Source organism: Otolemur garnettii, unplaced genomic scaffold (assembly GCF_000181295.1).
Source record: "Otolemur garnettii isolate 467f Iridium unplaced genomic scaffold, OtoGar3 scaffold00044, whole genome shotgun sequence".
Classification (NCBI taxonomy): domain Eukaryota; kingdom Metazoa; phylum Chordata; class Mammalia; order Primates; family Galagidae; genus Otolemur; species Otolemur garnettii.
Window position 1 is genome coordinate 2,716,254 of NW_003852439.1, and position 16,389 is coordinate 2,732,642.

The 16,389-nt window shown below is 48.1% G+C and overlaps 1 protein-coding gene across 1 annotated transcript; it reads left to right on the forward strand.

The window, feature by feature from the left end:
- The first annotated feature begins 13,133 nt into the window (after window positions 1–13,133).
- Window positions 13,134–15,628, forward strand: ITPRIPL2 (ITPRIP like 2). The gene has a single exon (XM_003790711.3). The coding sequence runs from the start codon at window positions 13,609–13,611 to the stop codon at window positions 15,220–15,222; it is 1,614 nt and encodes a 537-aa protein (XP_003790759.1). The 5' UTR covers window positions 13,134–13,608; the 3' UTR covers window positions 15,223–15,628.
- The last annotated feature ends 761 nt before the right edge of the window (window positions 15,629–16,389 follow it).

The following is a 16,389-nucleotide window of genomic DNA, read 5'->3' on the forward strand; positions in this document are numbered from 1 at the left end:
GAGCTGGGGAGGGGTGGAGAAAATCAGGAGTGCTGACACCAGAAAAGGGGAGAGTGGATACCGAAAAGAATAAAATAAGAGACATCTCCTAGGGGCTCTAACTCCAGACTTAGTAATTGATGGGAGCTTGAATGTATGGTCTCCAGTCCAGTTGTCATTTGAAGAATAGACCTAAAGACAACACGACTTCAATGTTTGATTCAAAGAGTCATCATGGTGTGGTGTAAGGGCCTTGGACTGGGAGTCAGGTGAGACGACTTTAATTTTTGGTTCTATCTGCTCTTGCTCGTGTGGGTTTTAGAATCCCTCTGAATCTCTGCTTCCCTATTTATAAAATGAATGATGACATTAAAGGCAACCTTAAAAACTGGCCACAAGTATTAGTGACAGTACATACCTAAAGCACAGCAAGGGCTCAGGGCAACTTACTGTTTGTGTAAGCTGAATCATGAGCTGTGAACGCCCCCAGCTGCCCAGTAATCAGATGTCAGTGAGTAAGTGGCGTGATTTGCCACAGTGCCCTTGCAGAGTGCAGGGAGGCAGTGCTCCTAACTGGTGGCCTGGGGCTTCCATTCTGCTGTTTCACTCACTGGTATACAGGCTTCCTTGAGGAGTCCCTTCTCCTCCTCCTCCATCAGAGAGATACAGATAAATGCCAAGTAATCTTTTTCAGACTATCAAAACACACAGGGTCTTCTTGGCCTTTGAGGGGATGAAAGAACCCTTCTTTCCGTCCTTGGGGTGAAATTGAGAGTGTGTGATTTGCACTAAAGTGGATGCTGGACAGGCTGTGGTTCTGTTCCCACTGACGGGGGTGTCATGAGGATTATGTGACACATAATCACAGTGTGTCTATGTAGGACTGGGCCATAGTTTAGGGGCCTCTGTCGAACAATCCATGTACTCAGTAATGACTTAGTGACTTCTGGTATCTTGTTGTAGCCTTCACCTCACCCTTTCAGATTTTACAAGCCAGTAAAATTAATTTGACAAATATTTACTTATTGACGACTTGTGCCAGGCAGTGGAGAGATAATAGGAAACAAAGCAGGCAAACCCCTGCCTACATTTGAGTGGTAGCAGGTAAATTACTTGAGGGGTTAACCTAGAATTGCCAACTTTTCTTTTTACTAAGTTAGGACTCGAGGAAAGAAAGGTGCTATAACTATCTTTTGTACCAATTTCTCCCTAGAAGAAAATGGTTAACATCCAACAGAGTAGAAGAGCATACTCTTAGAGTAATTTTAAGGGGTTTAATACAATAAACATTTATCATCTCACATGGTTTTTGTGGGTTAGGAATCTGGGAGCTGCTTCACTGAACAGGCCCGGTTCAGGGTCTCTCAGGTTGTAATCCAACTGAGGCTGCACCATCTGAAGGCTCAACTGGGGCTGGAGGAGGCACTTCAACGTGGTTCATGCTACCCTGGTGCATTAGTGCTGGTTGTTGGCAGGAAGCCCCAGTTCTTCACCAGGGGACCCTCTCCATAGAACTCCTTGAGTGCCCTAACAATATGGCAACTGGCTTTTCCCTGAACAAATTCTTTAAAAGAACAGATTTTTAAAATTCTGATTAAATTCAGAATTTTTGAAATTCAGATTATGGGGATACAGATATTTTGTTTGCATAAATTGCTTTTGTACAGTTAGAGTCAAAGTGGTAAGTGTGCCCCTCAGCCAGATTGTGTGCATTTTATCTGTTAGTGTGAATGTGCCCATCCCCCTCCTGCCTCTTCCCACCTGCTGGATTTCTGATGAGTGTTATTTCTATATGTGCACATAAGTGTGGATCAGTTAGTTCTAATTTAACAGTGAGTACATATGGTATTTGTTTTTCTTTTTTTTCTTTTTTTAGGCAGAGTCTCACTTTTTTGCCCTTGGTAGAGTGCCGTGTCATCATAGCTCTACTGTGCTGTTCTCTAGTCTCTGTGGTCCTTTCCTTTTCAGCAAGCCTTTCCCCAGCAACTTCCAACTCTTGGGCTTAAGCAATTCTCTTGCCATAGCCTCCTGAGTAGCTGGGACTATAGGCTCCTGCCACAATGATAAATGTTTATTGTTTTAAACCCCTTAAAAATAAGAGTATTTAGAGATGGGGTCTGACTCTTGCTCAGGCTGGTCTCGAACCTGTGTATTTAGGCAATCCACCCACCTCGGCTTCCCAGAGTGGTAGGATTACAGGTGTGAGCCACTGCACCTGGCCTGTTTTTCCATTCTTGTGATACTTCATTTAGAAAGTTAATACAAGGGGTATTAGTTCTCCGTTTTTAAAAGTGGCTGAACAGTACTCCATGGCATACATATACCACATTTTATTAATCCACTCCTGTTTTTATTGGGCACTTGGGTTGTTTCCACCTCTTTGCAACTATGAATTGTGCACTATAAACATTCAAATACAGGTGTCTTTTTTATAAAATGCCTTTTTTTCCTTTGGGTAAATACTTAGTAGAGGGATTGCTGGATCAAATGGTGGGTAGGTCTACTTTGAGATCTTTGAGGTATCTATCCATACTACTTTCCATAGAGGCTGTGCTAGTTCACAGTGTCACAAACAAACAGTACATAAATGCTTTCCTATCTCCCTGCATCAATGCCAGCATTTGTTGCTTGAGGACTTTTTGATCAAAACCATTCTCACTGGAATTAGATGATCTCTCATTGCGGTTTTGATTTGCATTTCCCTGATGAATAGAGACATTGAACATTTTCATATATGTGTTGACCATTAGTCTATCTTCCTTTGAAAAATTTCTGTTCGTGTCTTTTGCCTACTTTTTAATGGGGTTGTTCGATTTTTTTTTTCTTGCTGACTTGCTTGAGTTCAAAAAGAACAGATTTTTTGAGTAACTATATGGAAACCACATCATATATAAGTTACAGTTGTTGGAATCAGCTACACAACTGATGGGGTGGGGAGAGGATGCTTTAAAGAGTGTAAAGAGGTGGTGTTTCCCAAGATTTATTCTCTTTCTCTTTTTTATAGTAACAAAACTTACTATTATCAGAACACATGAAATCTAAGACACTGGCCATATTTCCCAGCCTCGTTTCCTGGTTTGCTACTATCTCACGTTGTGAGAATCATGCTATTCTGGGTGCTAAAAGGCACATATTATTCATACAACGTGGCTCCTACACGCAAACCAACTCCTTCCTCAAACGCTCAACTGAGCATTCTCCAGCAACATTATACTTAAGTATTTTTTCCAAACACACAGAGAAATTGGAAGAATTGTACAACGTATACCCATATGCCCACACCCAGATTCTACCATTAGCATTCTTTTTTTTTGAGACAGTGTCTCACTATGTCACCCTTGGTACAATGCCATGGTGTCACAGCTCTCAGCAACCTCACACTCTCGGGCTCACGTGATTCTTGTGCCTCAGCCTCCCAAGTAGCTGGGGCTATAGGCACTCATCACAACACCTGGCTATTTTTTTAGAGATGGGGTCTCACTCTGGCTCAGGCTGGTCTCCAACTCCTGAGCTCAGGCAATCTACCTGCCTCGGCCTCCCAGAGTGCTAGGATCATAGGCATGAGCCACTGCGCCTGGTTTGCCGTTAGCATTTAACTTAACTGGCCTTATCTTATGTCGATCCACACTTAGCCACCACTCGCTCCATCCATTAATTCATCTTATTTTTGATATATTTTAAGAGCAATTGCTGGGGACAGTACACATCGCTTCTGAACCCTTCTGCATGCTTATCACTCACCAGAATCCAATATGTGTTTGTAAGTTGTTGAGGCAAAATTTAGATACAATGAAATACACAAGTCTACAGTGAACCATTCCATGAGTTTTGACAAATGTATCCTCCAAACTCCTACACTGATATATCAAGAGTAAGGGTAAATTGAACTAAATGTAATTTTCATTTTGTATGTGCTGACTCTGACATGTCCCTGACCTGTAGGAGGAGATGCCACTGTAAATTAAGCTTTATGAAAAATTCCCTTCATATGTCATACTTTGCAGCTCTTGCTCCAGACTGTGGACAACATCACCAGACAGAAGCCTAGATATGTATTTGGAAATACCTTACTCGAGGCCGTGTGTGGGGTGATTAAAGACATCAGAGTGTGGGATGTAGGTCTGAATCTGGCTATGTGATCTCAGGCAAAGCATATATCCTGCCAATATCTCAGTTCCCAATCTGCAGAATGGGAATACAGATAGAATCCACCTTATAAGGCTGTTTTATATTGTGAGGACTGATTGAGTGAAATCATATGAAATGCCTAATTATAACATTGCCTTTCTCCTAGTAACAGTCAAGACAGCTGGCCCTCATCACCATAATGCTAGCAGGGAAGAGGGGGCCTCAGGTCTGACATGTTACTTTGTCAATAGTGGCTTTTTGGACTTTGTGTTTTTATGCCCCACTCATTTCTGAATCTCGTTGACCTTGCTGACCCTCCAGCCAGAAATTTAACAACTGTCAAAATTCTCATCATGACATCACCAGACAATGTCAGGGGGAAGTTGGCGTCCTTAAAATGACTCAAACTAAAAGAACTGGAGCAGGTAGGGAATCAGAGTCTTAGTCTATAATTGTGCTGGGTTTATAGTGTAAATCTCATGGCCTTGAATTTAATATCACACCATTTTATTGGCACCAAATTGTATTAGAGACTCATTAGCTCTCTCGTGGCCCTTCATCTCTGCCAGACCAAAGCTTTCTTTTGAGTGATGTTGGTTTCATTATTCATGACTCTGTATAGACAATGGTCTCTAAAACAGAGAACAGGGAGAACATTTCCTACACTTTCAGAAGAAAATTCATTCATTCTTTCATTCAGTCATTTGACAATTACTAATTGAGCACCTCTAAGACAGCCATGATCCCTGTTCTCAGAACAACTTACAACTTATTTGAAAATCATTTAATTTGTAATTGCACAAATAATGAGTTGAAATTAGCCTCAGAGTGAACCAGTAACAGCTCGTGGAGCAGATACTATTGGTTTCCTACTGTGGCAAAGGCTGATGGTTGTCCCCCAATATTTATTCACTTTTTTTTTTTAGAGATAAAACATTTGTTTTCAGCAGGACACATGGAATCCAGGATGGCGATTATATTTCCTAGCCGCCTTTGCTATTACATGTGGCTACATATCTAAGTTATGGGATTTCTTTTTTATTTTTTTTTTAGAGACAAAGTCTTGCTTTGATGCCCTCGGTAGAGTACTGTAGCGTCACAGCTCACAGCAACCTCCCGTTCTTGGGCTTAGGCAATTCTCTTGCCTCAGCCTCCTGAGTAGCTGGGACTACAGGCACCCACCACAATGCTTGGCTTTTTGTTGCAGTTTGGCCAGGGTTGGGTTTGAACCTGCCTCCCTTGGTATATGGGGCTGGCGCCCTACTCGCTGAGCCACAGGCACTGCCCAGTTATGAGATTTCTGCTAAAGATTTTTTCCTCTAACATAGACCCAAGGCCAGGTGTGGTTCCTTATGTTTATAATCCTAGCACTCTGGGAGACTGAGGGGGGAGGACCCCTTGAGCTCAGGAGTTTGAGACCAGCCTGAGCAAGAGCAAGACCCTGTCTCTACTAAGGATATAAAAATAAGCTGGGCATTGTGATGGGCACCTGGAGTCCCAGCTACTTGGGGGGCTGAGGCATGAGGATTGCTTGAGCCCAGAAGTTTGAGGTTGTTGAGTGAGGCTGAGGCCATGGCACTCCAGCCTGGCCTCAACAGAGTGAGACTCTGTCTCAAAAAATAGATAGATAGATAGATTGATTGAACAGAGATAGCCAAAATAATGATAGCCACCTCTGTCAAGTATCAGTCATGGTACTAGGTACACTTTCTTGTTTTTTCTTTTTCTTCTCTTTTCTTTCTGTTTGATTTTAATAGGTTCATCTTCTGATGGATGTTGCTAAGTCTGGATATGATGCCTGGATCTGTGGCAGCCATTCTGTAACCAGGAGGAGAGCCAGTCTGTAGGTAGATGGGCAGAAACATGGAAAGATGCTGATGCCATGATTGAGCCATTGAATCAAGTGCCCGGAGTCACTGCACCTCTAGACTCCATGTTATGTAAGGCTGTTACATGTTCTTTTGTTTAAATTAGATGAATCGGGGTCTTCTGTTATTTGTAATCAAGAGCATCCTAACCAAACAGTGTGGTTCAGACTCCACCATGACCTGCCTCACGGGCAGCTCTCTAGTCTCATCTCTCAATATTTCTCCCCACCCCACCCCCAAACTTCAGACCCACTGAATCCCAAACCCCAGTCTTTCATTTCTTCAGGAGTCCATACACGAAGGGACTTCTGCCCTGGATGCTCCCTCCTTCCCTCTTATCTGGCAATTATCAATCCGTCCTCCAAAATCAGCTCCTCCAGGAAAACTTTTGTACCAGTCCCAGCTGATGTGCCACCCCAGACCCATTTGGCCCCATCCACACTCCTGGGCCTCCAGCCACTTGCCTCGTTTCTTGACCAGAGAAAACCCAGCAATGGCTCACTCCATTTTCACAGCTGGAAGGAACCTGCAGCTCCACCCCAACCACAGACCAAAGACTTCCTTGTGTGTGGATGAGGAGAGAGTGACCACATGTGCACTTTCAGGATGCTGGCTTCTCCATCAGCTAAAGACGTGGCCAGGCAGTGGCAGCCATTAAGGACTGTGGGCACACTTTAATGGGTGAGAGACAGGAGATAGGGAAAAGCCATCAGTTGAATTGCTTGCTCTCTTTCCTCCCAGACTATTTAGAGATGAATGAGCTTTGTGCAGCCCCTCTGGAGACTCTTTGAAGACTGAGGAACCAGCTCTGTTTGCTGCAAAACTTCCTTGGACTTGCACCCTGCTATAAAACATTCACAGGCAAGATGTAGCCTTAGGTTCTGTTCTCTAGGGACTTGGGGGCACGTGCCTCCCCATCTTACCTACCACCACCCCTAGTCTGGGTTGCAAGGAAGAGACACTTTCCTGTGATCTCAGAATGCAACACAGATTGATGTAAGGACTACAGGGAACCCAGGTGGCTACTCACTGGAACCCCCAAATCAACTGGCACAGTCCACCATTCTTGGACTCAGTCCTTGCTCCCCTTGCTTCATGCAAGTCTCCTGTGCCCTGCCAAGGTTTCTATAGCTGCACAACCTTTGCTGATTTCATAGCTTCTGCTTACTTAAGGCATCTGCTTAATTCTGGATTCTGCTTCCTCATGGCTTCCATGTCCCATCCAAAAAAGATGGGCTTAGGTCACTTGGTCACTGGATGGCATTGTTGGCAAAGTTGCATGTGGGACTCCATGTTACTGGCTGCCCTGGTCCAGTCCCTTGAGAGGGTTTAGAAACCCCTGCCTCAACATGACATTGCTATGACATCCACAAGGGTGTGATGGGTGGGCTGGTCTGTCGGGGCAGGGGATAGTCTGATGTAGAAGTTGTGAGTTATACGTGGCATGAATGGTATAAGTTTTGCACAGCAGAAACAAAGGAAAATTGAAAGAAAAAAAAAACAGTAGAAGGTAATTTCTCACAGGTAGTTAGAGAATCACTGGGAAATGCAGGAAAGAACTCTGAGCAGAGCTTCCAGGAAGAACCCCTAAGTCACGTCACACAGCAGAAGTGGCCACCAAGGGAGCTGCTGCCCCTGCTGCATCTGGGAGCTGCTTGCAGAGTCAGGCCTCCTGCTTCAGCCATGGGTCTCAGAACCACCAGCCACACGAGCAAAGTGGGGTAGCTCCTTCCCCCATGCCAAGGAATGTGGGAATGTATTTCCCTGGGGTGAGGCTGGGATGAATGGCCAGCTGTTACCCCAAATGGTCACATGCTCCTTGACCACAAGCACGTGCACATTTTGTTTCCATTACCTGGAGTGTTCTCCCTGAATTCTTCCTCATCAAATTCATTCATTCCTTCAAAAGTCTCTATAAAGTACCAGGCATGGCACAGGCTCCTGGGTTATACTAAGATAACTATGGCAAAGTCTCTGACTTCAGATCTTCATCCCCTGGTGGGGAAACAAACCTGCATAGACATCAACCTGCCTTTCCAGAATACCCACTTTCTATCTTATAAAACCCTTTACGATGCAGAGGAGAGAGAGGCACAGGGATTAAGAGCCCAGCTCTGGAGTCAGACTTGCCAGCTGTGTGATTTCTAGCTAGTTATTTAACCTCTCTTAGCCCCACTTGTCTTATAAACAAAATGCAAATAATAACAGTACCTGCCTCACTGGGCTTGTCTGAAGCATTCCAGGAGACGCTGCACAGGAAAGGCCACATCTAGGAGGCCTGTGATATCAAATGGCCCCCCATTTTCTGTCCTTCAGAGCCTGATCACACGTCACCTGCCTGTGAGCTGCCCCTGTTCCCCCCTGTGGAAAATGAGTCACTTCTTTCTCTTTTCCTTTCCTCAGTGTTCCCAGTCTTCCTCTGTGGGACACACCTCCTAGGTGTCAGAAACATTGGGAGGGAATGTGTATAAATATTTCCAGAGCTATTAAAAAAAACAGGAGAAGTCTGTGTTAAATATTAAACAAAAGGAGATTTTTTATTTATTTTTTATTTTTTTATTTTTTTTGAGACAGAGCCTCAAGCTGTCGCCCTGGGTAGAGTGCTGTGCCGTCACAGCTCACTCCAACTCCTGGGCTTAAGCAATTCTCTTGCCTCAGCCTCCCAAGTAGCTGGACTATAGGCCCCCGCCACAACGCCTGGCTATTTTTTGGTTGCAGCTGTCATTGTTTGGCGGGCCCAGGCTGGATTTGAACCCGCCAGTTCAGGTGTCTGTGGCTGGTGCCTTAGCCGTTTGAGCCACAGGCGCCGAGCCAAAAGGAGATTTTTTAATGAAATAATTGTCAAAAGTTGACAAACTGTGAGAATTTTCTTAACCTACACCACACTGCCTGAATTACTATTTAGCCTGTAAGTGCAGAGCCCTGCGTTTTCCTTCATATTCATTTGGGGCTGGTACGTGGTAGGAACCTACAAAAGTGAGTAATGAAGTAATGAATAAATGAATCTCCATATTTGCTCTGACACATATAGTAGATTTTCAAAGTGCAAAATACTGAGGCCTGAACCTTGAACCCTTTGGAGGAAATGAGCAATGGAGACCAATTACAGACAGGAAAAATAGTAAGAGTAAGATGTCATTTACTCAGTGTAGTGGGATGAATTGTGCCCCCAAAGACATGTCTATGTCCTAACCTCTGGAGCCTGGGAGTGTGACCTCCTTTGGCAAAAAGGGGCCTTAATAGACATAATTGAGGATCTTTACGTTCAGGATCCTTAAATTAAAGCTTTCCAGATAAGATTGTTGGGATTACCCAGATGGGATCTAAATCCAACTGCTGTGTCCTTATAAGAATCAGAAAAGGGCTCGGCTCCTGTAGCTCAGCGATTAGGGTGCCAGCCACATACACTGGAGCTGGAGGGTTCAAATCTAGCCAGAGTCTGTCAAACGACAATGACAACTACAACCAAAAAAAAAAAAAAAAATAGCTGGGCATTGTGGTGGGTGCCTGTAATCCCAGCTACTTGGGAGGCTGAGGCAAGAGAATCGCTTAAGCCCCAGAGTTGGAGGTTGTTGTGAGCTGTGACGCCACAGCACTCTACCCAGTGTGACAGCTTGAAACTGTCTCAAAAAAAAAAAAAAACCAAAAAAACAAAACAAGAAACAGAAAAGGAGAAGAGCCAGACCCAGAGGAGAAGACCACATGAAGACAGAGGCAAAGATTGAAATGATGTGGCTACAAGCCAGGGGATGCCAGCAACCCCCAGAAGCTAGGAAGAGCCAAGGAAGGATTCTTTTGTAGGGAATGTGGCCCTGCCAACAATTTACTTTTTTTTTTTTTTTTTTTGTAGAGACAGAGTCTCACTTTATCAGCCTCAGTAGAGTGGTAGAGTGCTGTGGCGTCACACAACTCACAGCAACCTCCAGCTCTTGGGCATAGAAGATTCTCTTGCTTCAGCCTCCCGAGTAGCTGGGACTACAGGCACCCGCCACAACACCTGGCTATTTTTTTGTTGCAGTTTGGCAGGGGCTGGGTTTGAACCTGCCACCCTCGGTATATGGGGCCAGGGCCCTACCCACTGAGCCATAGGTGCTGCCCCCAACAATTTACTTTTGAGTATACAGCTTCTAGAACGGTGAAAGAGTAAATTTCTGTTGTATGAAGCCCCTGAGTTTGTGGTACTTTGTTATGCCAGTGTAGGAATCTAATACAGCTGTTTCAACACAGACCTAAGTAATTGTAGAGACTTTATGCCCTGCCAACCCTAAGATATTCACTCTTTGGCTCTTTACAAAAAGTGATTGCCAGCCAAGTGCAGTGCTCATGCCTGTAGTCCTAACACTCTGTGAGGCCGAGGCAGGTAGATTGCTTGAGTTTAGGAGTTAGAGACCCCCCTGGGCAAGAGCGAGACCCCGTCTCTAAAAATAGCCGGGTATTGTGGCAAGTACCTTAGTCCCAGCTACTCAGGCGGTTGTTGTGAGCTATGACACCATGGCACTCTACCCAGGGTGAGAAAGTGAAACCCTGCCTCAAAAAACAAACAAAAGAAGTGATTGCCAACCTCTGATGGAGAGCACCACCTTTATTTGTATGTTGGAGATAGCATACCACTATGGCTGCCAGGGAGAAAATAAATCATCTTGTTAGCAGTACCCCATTTTATAGATGGAGAGATTGAAACAAAAAGAAGTTAAGAGCCTTATCCACATGAGGTGGCCACCTGTCATTTCTCTGTGCCAAAATATCTTGCTCCATGTTTTCCTCCAACCTCAGCACCATGAGTTTCCTTGGGGGTCACCCCTCCTCCACAATTCCCACAGTTTCAAAAGAGCTGACCCCACCTCTTGGTTTTAGGCTTGGGTACCAACTGTATTAATCAGTTTAGGCTGCCTTAATACCACAAATGAGGTGGCTTAAACAAGCGAAATTTATTTTCTCAAAGTTCTAGAGGCTAAAAAGTCCAGAAATTAAGGTCTAGTAGGATCTGTCTTCTGCTGAGGGCTTTCTCCCTGGCTTGCAGGGGGCCACCTCCTTTCTGCGTCCTCACATAGCCTTTCTCTGTTGCAAACACATGGAGAAAGAGATCTCTCTTCCTCTTGTAAGGTCACCAATCCTATTGGACTAGGATCCTTCCTTTATGATTTCATTTACCTTTAATTACTAACTAAAAACTCTGTCTCCAAATACAGTCCCATTGAGGATTTAGATTTCAACATATGGATTTGGGGAGTCATGGGGGACACAACCCAGAAAAGTCTAATCAGTGCATTTTCTAACTTAGTCACTTTTAGCATATGACCCAAGGCTATCCCAAGGCATGGTGTTTGCTGCAATTTTCAGGAAAGTAAGTCCCTCTTGTTCTCCACACTGCAGAGACCAGGGCAGCCAGGGCATATGGAAAGGACCTGCCAGAGAGGTACAGCCCACTTATATGAAAGCAGAGCTAAGTAGTGGAGAGAGAACAGGTCTGTACAGCATTGCAGCACCTAGATCCAGCTGTACCTGACAGCACTGTAGCACCTAGATCCAGCCGTACCTGACAGCATTGCAGCACCTAGATCCAGCTGTACCTGACAGCATTGCAGCACCTAGATCCAGCTATACCTGAAATAGAGCCCTTAAGGACTTCTCATGTAACATGATACAGTAAATTCTTCTTTTTTTTGCTTAAGCCAGTTCGTGCTGTTTTTCTGTCACTTGAAACTTGAAGAATCTTGACTAATAGACTATGGTCTCATAATCAATAGATGGGATCTAAAGCAGATCTGCTTAGCTCTCGGAGGCCCAATCCAGGATTACTTGGGAGTAGCCTAAGAGCCATCTTCTGAGTCCTGGTTGCCAGAAATTTTTAATCCATTCACCCTTGCTCTCCTTAAACAGCAGTAGGAGCAAGGAACATACAATGAGTGTGAAAGAACACAGATAATTATTTAAATAAATCCAGATTATCTCAGAGAGTGCTCCTTGTTATGAAACCAAACAGGCTTCTCCGGACTGAGGTTCCTGCATAGGCCCTGATAAAGGAGCCAGAAAAAATTCCCCGAGATGAGGAAGGGACATTCCTTGGTCCCTGGGAGTCCTGCCCGCTGGCTTCTTTGGGTTCAAATGCCTGGGTTCAAGGCACAGCTCTGCACAGTCCGTGTGACCTTTGGCGGGCAGCTGAAGCGGACTGTGCCTCAGTGTTCCCTGCTAGGAAAATAACAACATCCATTTACAGGATGACTCAAGACGAGTGAACGTGTACACGTAATCAAAGCAGTGCGCGCACGCAGGTGCTCTGTAAAACTAGTATTATTCCCAAGGCAGGTTCCTCCTCCTCCAGGTCTGAGACCAAATGTCACCCCACAGTGATCCTCTGCCTCCCTTGGGTCAGCCCCCACCTTGTCACTGGCTCGTACGGTTTTGTTTCTTCAGAGCATTTTCTCTCTCAGGGGTCCTTCCTGAGACAGTCTCACTCTGTAGCCCTTGGTAGAGTGCTGTGGTGTCATAACTCACAGCAACCTCAAATTCTTGGGCTCAAGGGATCCTCTTGTCTCAACCTCCCAAGTAGCTCGGACTACAGACACCCGCCACATCGCCCGGCTGGTTTTTCTATTTTTAGTAGCGACAAGGGCTCACTCTTGCTTAGGTTGGTCTTGAACTCCTGAGCTTGAGCAATCCACCCACCTCAGCCTCCCAGAGTGCTAGGATTACCGGCACGAGCCACCGCGCCCACCTAAGGATCCTTTCTTTTTTAATTCCCTTTTTACAAGACGATTTCCCCAGCACCGTGTCTCCTCCCCGGCACAGAGTAGGTGCTCAGTGAATGTTGGTTTGAAGACTATTCAGCGGCAGCGGGCAGGGGCTACTTCCTTCCCAGGGCCTGCCACGCCACCACGGCTGGTGGGGGCGGGGAGGGTTGGGCAGGCTGGCCGTGCGCACTCTCCTTTCCAACTTCCCAGTGTAACTTCAGCGGAGCACAACTCCAGAAGCTCCCTGCATGAGGCCACCGCCCGGATCCCAGGCCTTCTCAGTTGTGCCTTCGGGGCGGGAGAATGGGGGTGGCCCACGGGAGGCCAGTCCCAAGCGCCTCCTGAACTCCCTCCCGCCGCCCCGCCTCGCTTTAAGGAGGAGGCCAGGGAGGAGACCGACCCCGCCCGCCCGCCCTCCCAGCGCTCCGCTCCAGACTTCGGCATTTCCTCCCGGCTTAGCTGGCGTGGCCTCGCCTCCCCTCGGAAGAGGAAGCTCCCGGGGTCTGAGTAACGGGAACAAGCGCGGAGGGGAGCGGCCTGAGAGCCAGGAGGGCCGCCCAGGGTAGGAGACGAGCCAGGCTGGGCCAGAAGCTGGCCGAGGGCGGTGCGCCGGGACTCCGGGCAGGGAGGGCGGCCCGGCCGGACGCAGAGCGCAGCCGGCGCAGGGCGCGGTCCGGGACCGGAGAGTGCAGGGCGGGCCGCAGCTGGAAGGAACACTTGAGCTGGAAGAGGAGGCCGAGCTGGAAGGCGGCTGCCCCCGGCCCTGCGAGGGGGAAGCCGCCACCGAGGCGAAGGAGACGGGGACAGAAGAGCTGCTTGCGCGCTGCGCGCATGCTGGGCCTGGGGCGCCTCCGGGGCTCGCGCCCTGGGCTGCTCCACCACCGCGGCCCCGGGCGCCCGGTATGTCGGTGCACTATACGCTCAATCTGCGCGTCTTCTGGCCCCTGGTGACCGGCCTATGCACCGCCCTCGTGTGCCTCTACTACATCCTGCGAGGAAGCGGGGACGCTCGGGCAGAGCCCCCCGACGGCGCGGACGGTGGCTTCCCGTTGCTCAAGGCGGCCGCCCTGCTCTTCCTCGGCTATGTCCTCCTGCGCTGTCGCCATGCAGTCCGGCAGCGCTTCCTGCCGGCTTCTCCCCGCTTGGGAGACCGCTCCACCTTCTCCCGGAGACCTTTCCAAGAGCCAGGACTCAGCATCTTGCTGGAGAGTTACTACGAGCACGAGGTGCGCCTGTCTCCGCACGTGCTAGGGCACAGCAAGGCGCACGTGAGCCGGATCGTAGGTGAGCTGGTGCGGGCTGGCCGCACCCGGGGGTCCTCAGGCCCCATCCCAGGGGGAGCGCTGGCCTTGGCCTTCCGTGGAGACTTCATCCAGGTGGGCAGCGCCTATGAGCAGCATAAAATCCGCCGGCCCGACGGCTTCGACGTGCTGGTGCCACTGCGCCTCCCGCCGCTGGTGGCGCTGGATCCACGGAGTCTGGGCGCGGAGCCAGAGTTGGCCCCGGCCTTCCGTAGCTGCTTCGTTTGTGCCCTCAAGGCTCCGCCCTCGCCATCGCCCTCTGGGTCTTCAGGAGGCCACTGGCTTCGGGAATGCAAACCCTTCTCTGATGGTTTCTGCCTGGATGTGCGCGGGCGGCGCCACCTCTCTGCCACTCTGGTGTTGCGCTGGTTCCAGTCACACTTGCAGCGCTCCCTGGCCACTGTGCGCTACAGCCTGGAGGGGCGCTGTCGGGTCAGCCTGACCCCCGGTGGCCTGGAGCAGCCCCCTACTTTACACATCTTGCCCTGCCGAACGGACTACGGGTGCTGCCGCCTTTCTATGGCGGTGCGTCTCATCCCTGCAGTCCACGTGGGAGATGGAGTCTTCCTTGTGGCACCACCACTGCCACCCTTACCCACTGGGCCCCTGTCGGAGCTCCCTGGGGGCCTGCGCATGGAGGTACTGTGGGGTGTGAACACAGCGCGCCAGGAGCAGAGGCTGCTGAGCTGGCTGCAGGAACGGGCTCCTCCAGGTGCCTGCTACCTCAAGTGTTTGCAGTTGCTAAAGGCTCTGCGGGACCTGGGTGCCCGTGGGCTGGACTTAACTGCGGCCACCCAATGGGGACGCATCCTGTCCTCATATGTGCTCAAGACGGTGCTGCTGGCAGTGCTGTTGCGCAAGGGGGGCTCTCCACAAGGCTGGGACGAGGCACACCTAGGCGAGTGTTTGGAAGAGCTGGTGCAGTTCCTCAGGGACTGCCTGTTACGACGTCAAACGCTCTTCCATTGTGTCCTGGGCCCTGGTGGGGCTGCTGCCGAGGTGGGCCCCCTTCCGAAGGTACTGCGTGAGGCCGCCCCAGTCGATCTTCTGGCCTCTTTTGACAGGCACTCCCGGGAACTTGCGGCAGCGCGGTTGCTGTCCACGTGGCGAAGGTTACCCCAGCTTCTCCGGGCCTACGGGGGTCCCCGCTACCTTGCCAGGTGCCCTCCACCCCGGAGTCAGCGCACCCAGGGGTTCCCTGAAGAGGAACCGTAAACCCTGACAGCACCCACCTGGCCAAATGCTCCTAAAACCTTTCCCACTGAGTGGGGGTGGGGATGGCCATGAAGCCAGTTAAATGCAAGATTGCAGAAGGTGTTAGAAAATTTGGAGGATGCCACAAGCTTTGGTGGCTCAAATGTCACCACTCCTGACAATCCTAAATAGTTAAGGCATGTTCTTCACAGCTACTAGTGTGTTCTGAGCAAGCAGTGGAAAGCTCTGGAAAGGCTCTGGGCAAGTTCTCCAAGTGCAGCCTCTAAGAGTTGGTCCAAATGTTGGTTTGTGTGGAATGATTTTGTAGAATAATCTAGCTTTTAGTCTGGTCCAGTGGAGGAAACAAAATCTAGCCACAGGAAAAGTTTCTTCTCTCAGTTTTTAGGTATAGATTTCTCCACCCAAAAACTTCTTAAAAAACTAATATTTTTGACTTAATTACTTGCTAGGTACTGGGCTTCCCATTGTCTTTGTATTTTTTAAAAAATCTGAATTTTTATGCACAACTGGAATTGAAGTTCTAGTCTAGAGGTTAGTGTTCTGAGGAACATAATTTCCACTATTCAAATTAATATTAATGTATTTTTCAAATAGTGCAATCACAGGTGTTTGACAGGATTGTCAAAAATCAAGTCACACGTGTCGAGAGGCAATCAAGAGCTGGTTCGAGACAGGTCCAGAGCAAATAGCACTTTATTTTGATCAATTCTCTCCTTTTGTGGTAATTGCTAGCACCAAGTGTTGCATCTTGAAAGGGAGGCCAGTTACAGTTAGCATTAAGAAAGGTGCAGCCTTGAAAGGCAGCCAGCATGTGGGCTTAACATCCCCGCAGGTACAAACTAGGATATATACCAGTCAGTCAACACCGGCTCATTGCCCGTCTTCTATGAGCCAGCCACAGTGCAAAGCAGCAGTAAAATACACATTCAAGACAGCACTGGTGAGGGCATAAAACATGTCAGGTCTGGAGAAAGATGTGTTTCAGGCTTTGCCTTTAAAGGTGCTTCTCCGGGGCTTGCTGCTGGCTGGAGGCAGAATTTTCTGTTGTTGTTTTAAGGCTATTTAGCAAACTCCTTTGCTGAGCTTAATGAACTAATGAAAAGGAAAAGCCTGCTGCAGGGCCTACCACATGGCGCTCTCAATGAATGCTAGTGATGGTTAGTGGTT

Bases quoted from the DNA above. Each gene is read 5' to 3' on its own strand.
- ITPRIPL2 (XM_003790711.3), top strand. From the start codon at position 13,609: ATGTCGGTGCACTATACGCTCAATCTGCGCGTCTTCTGGCCCCTGGTG.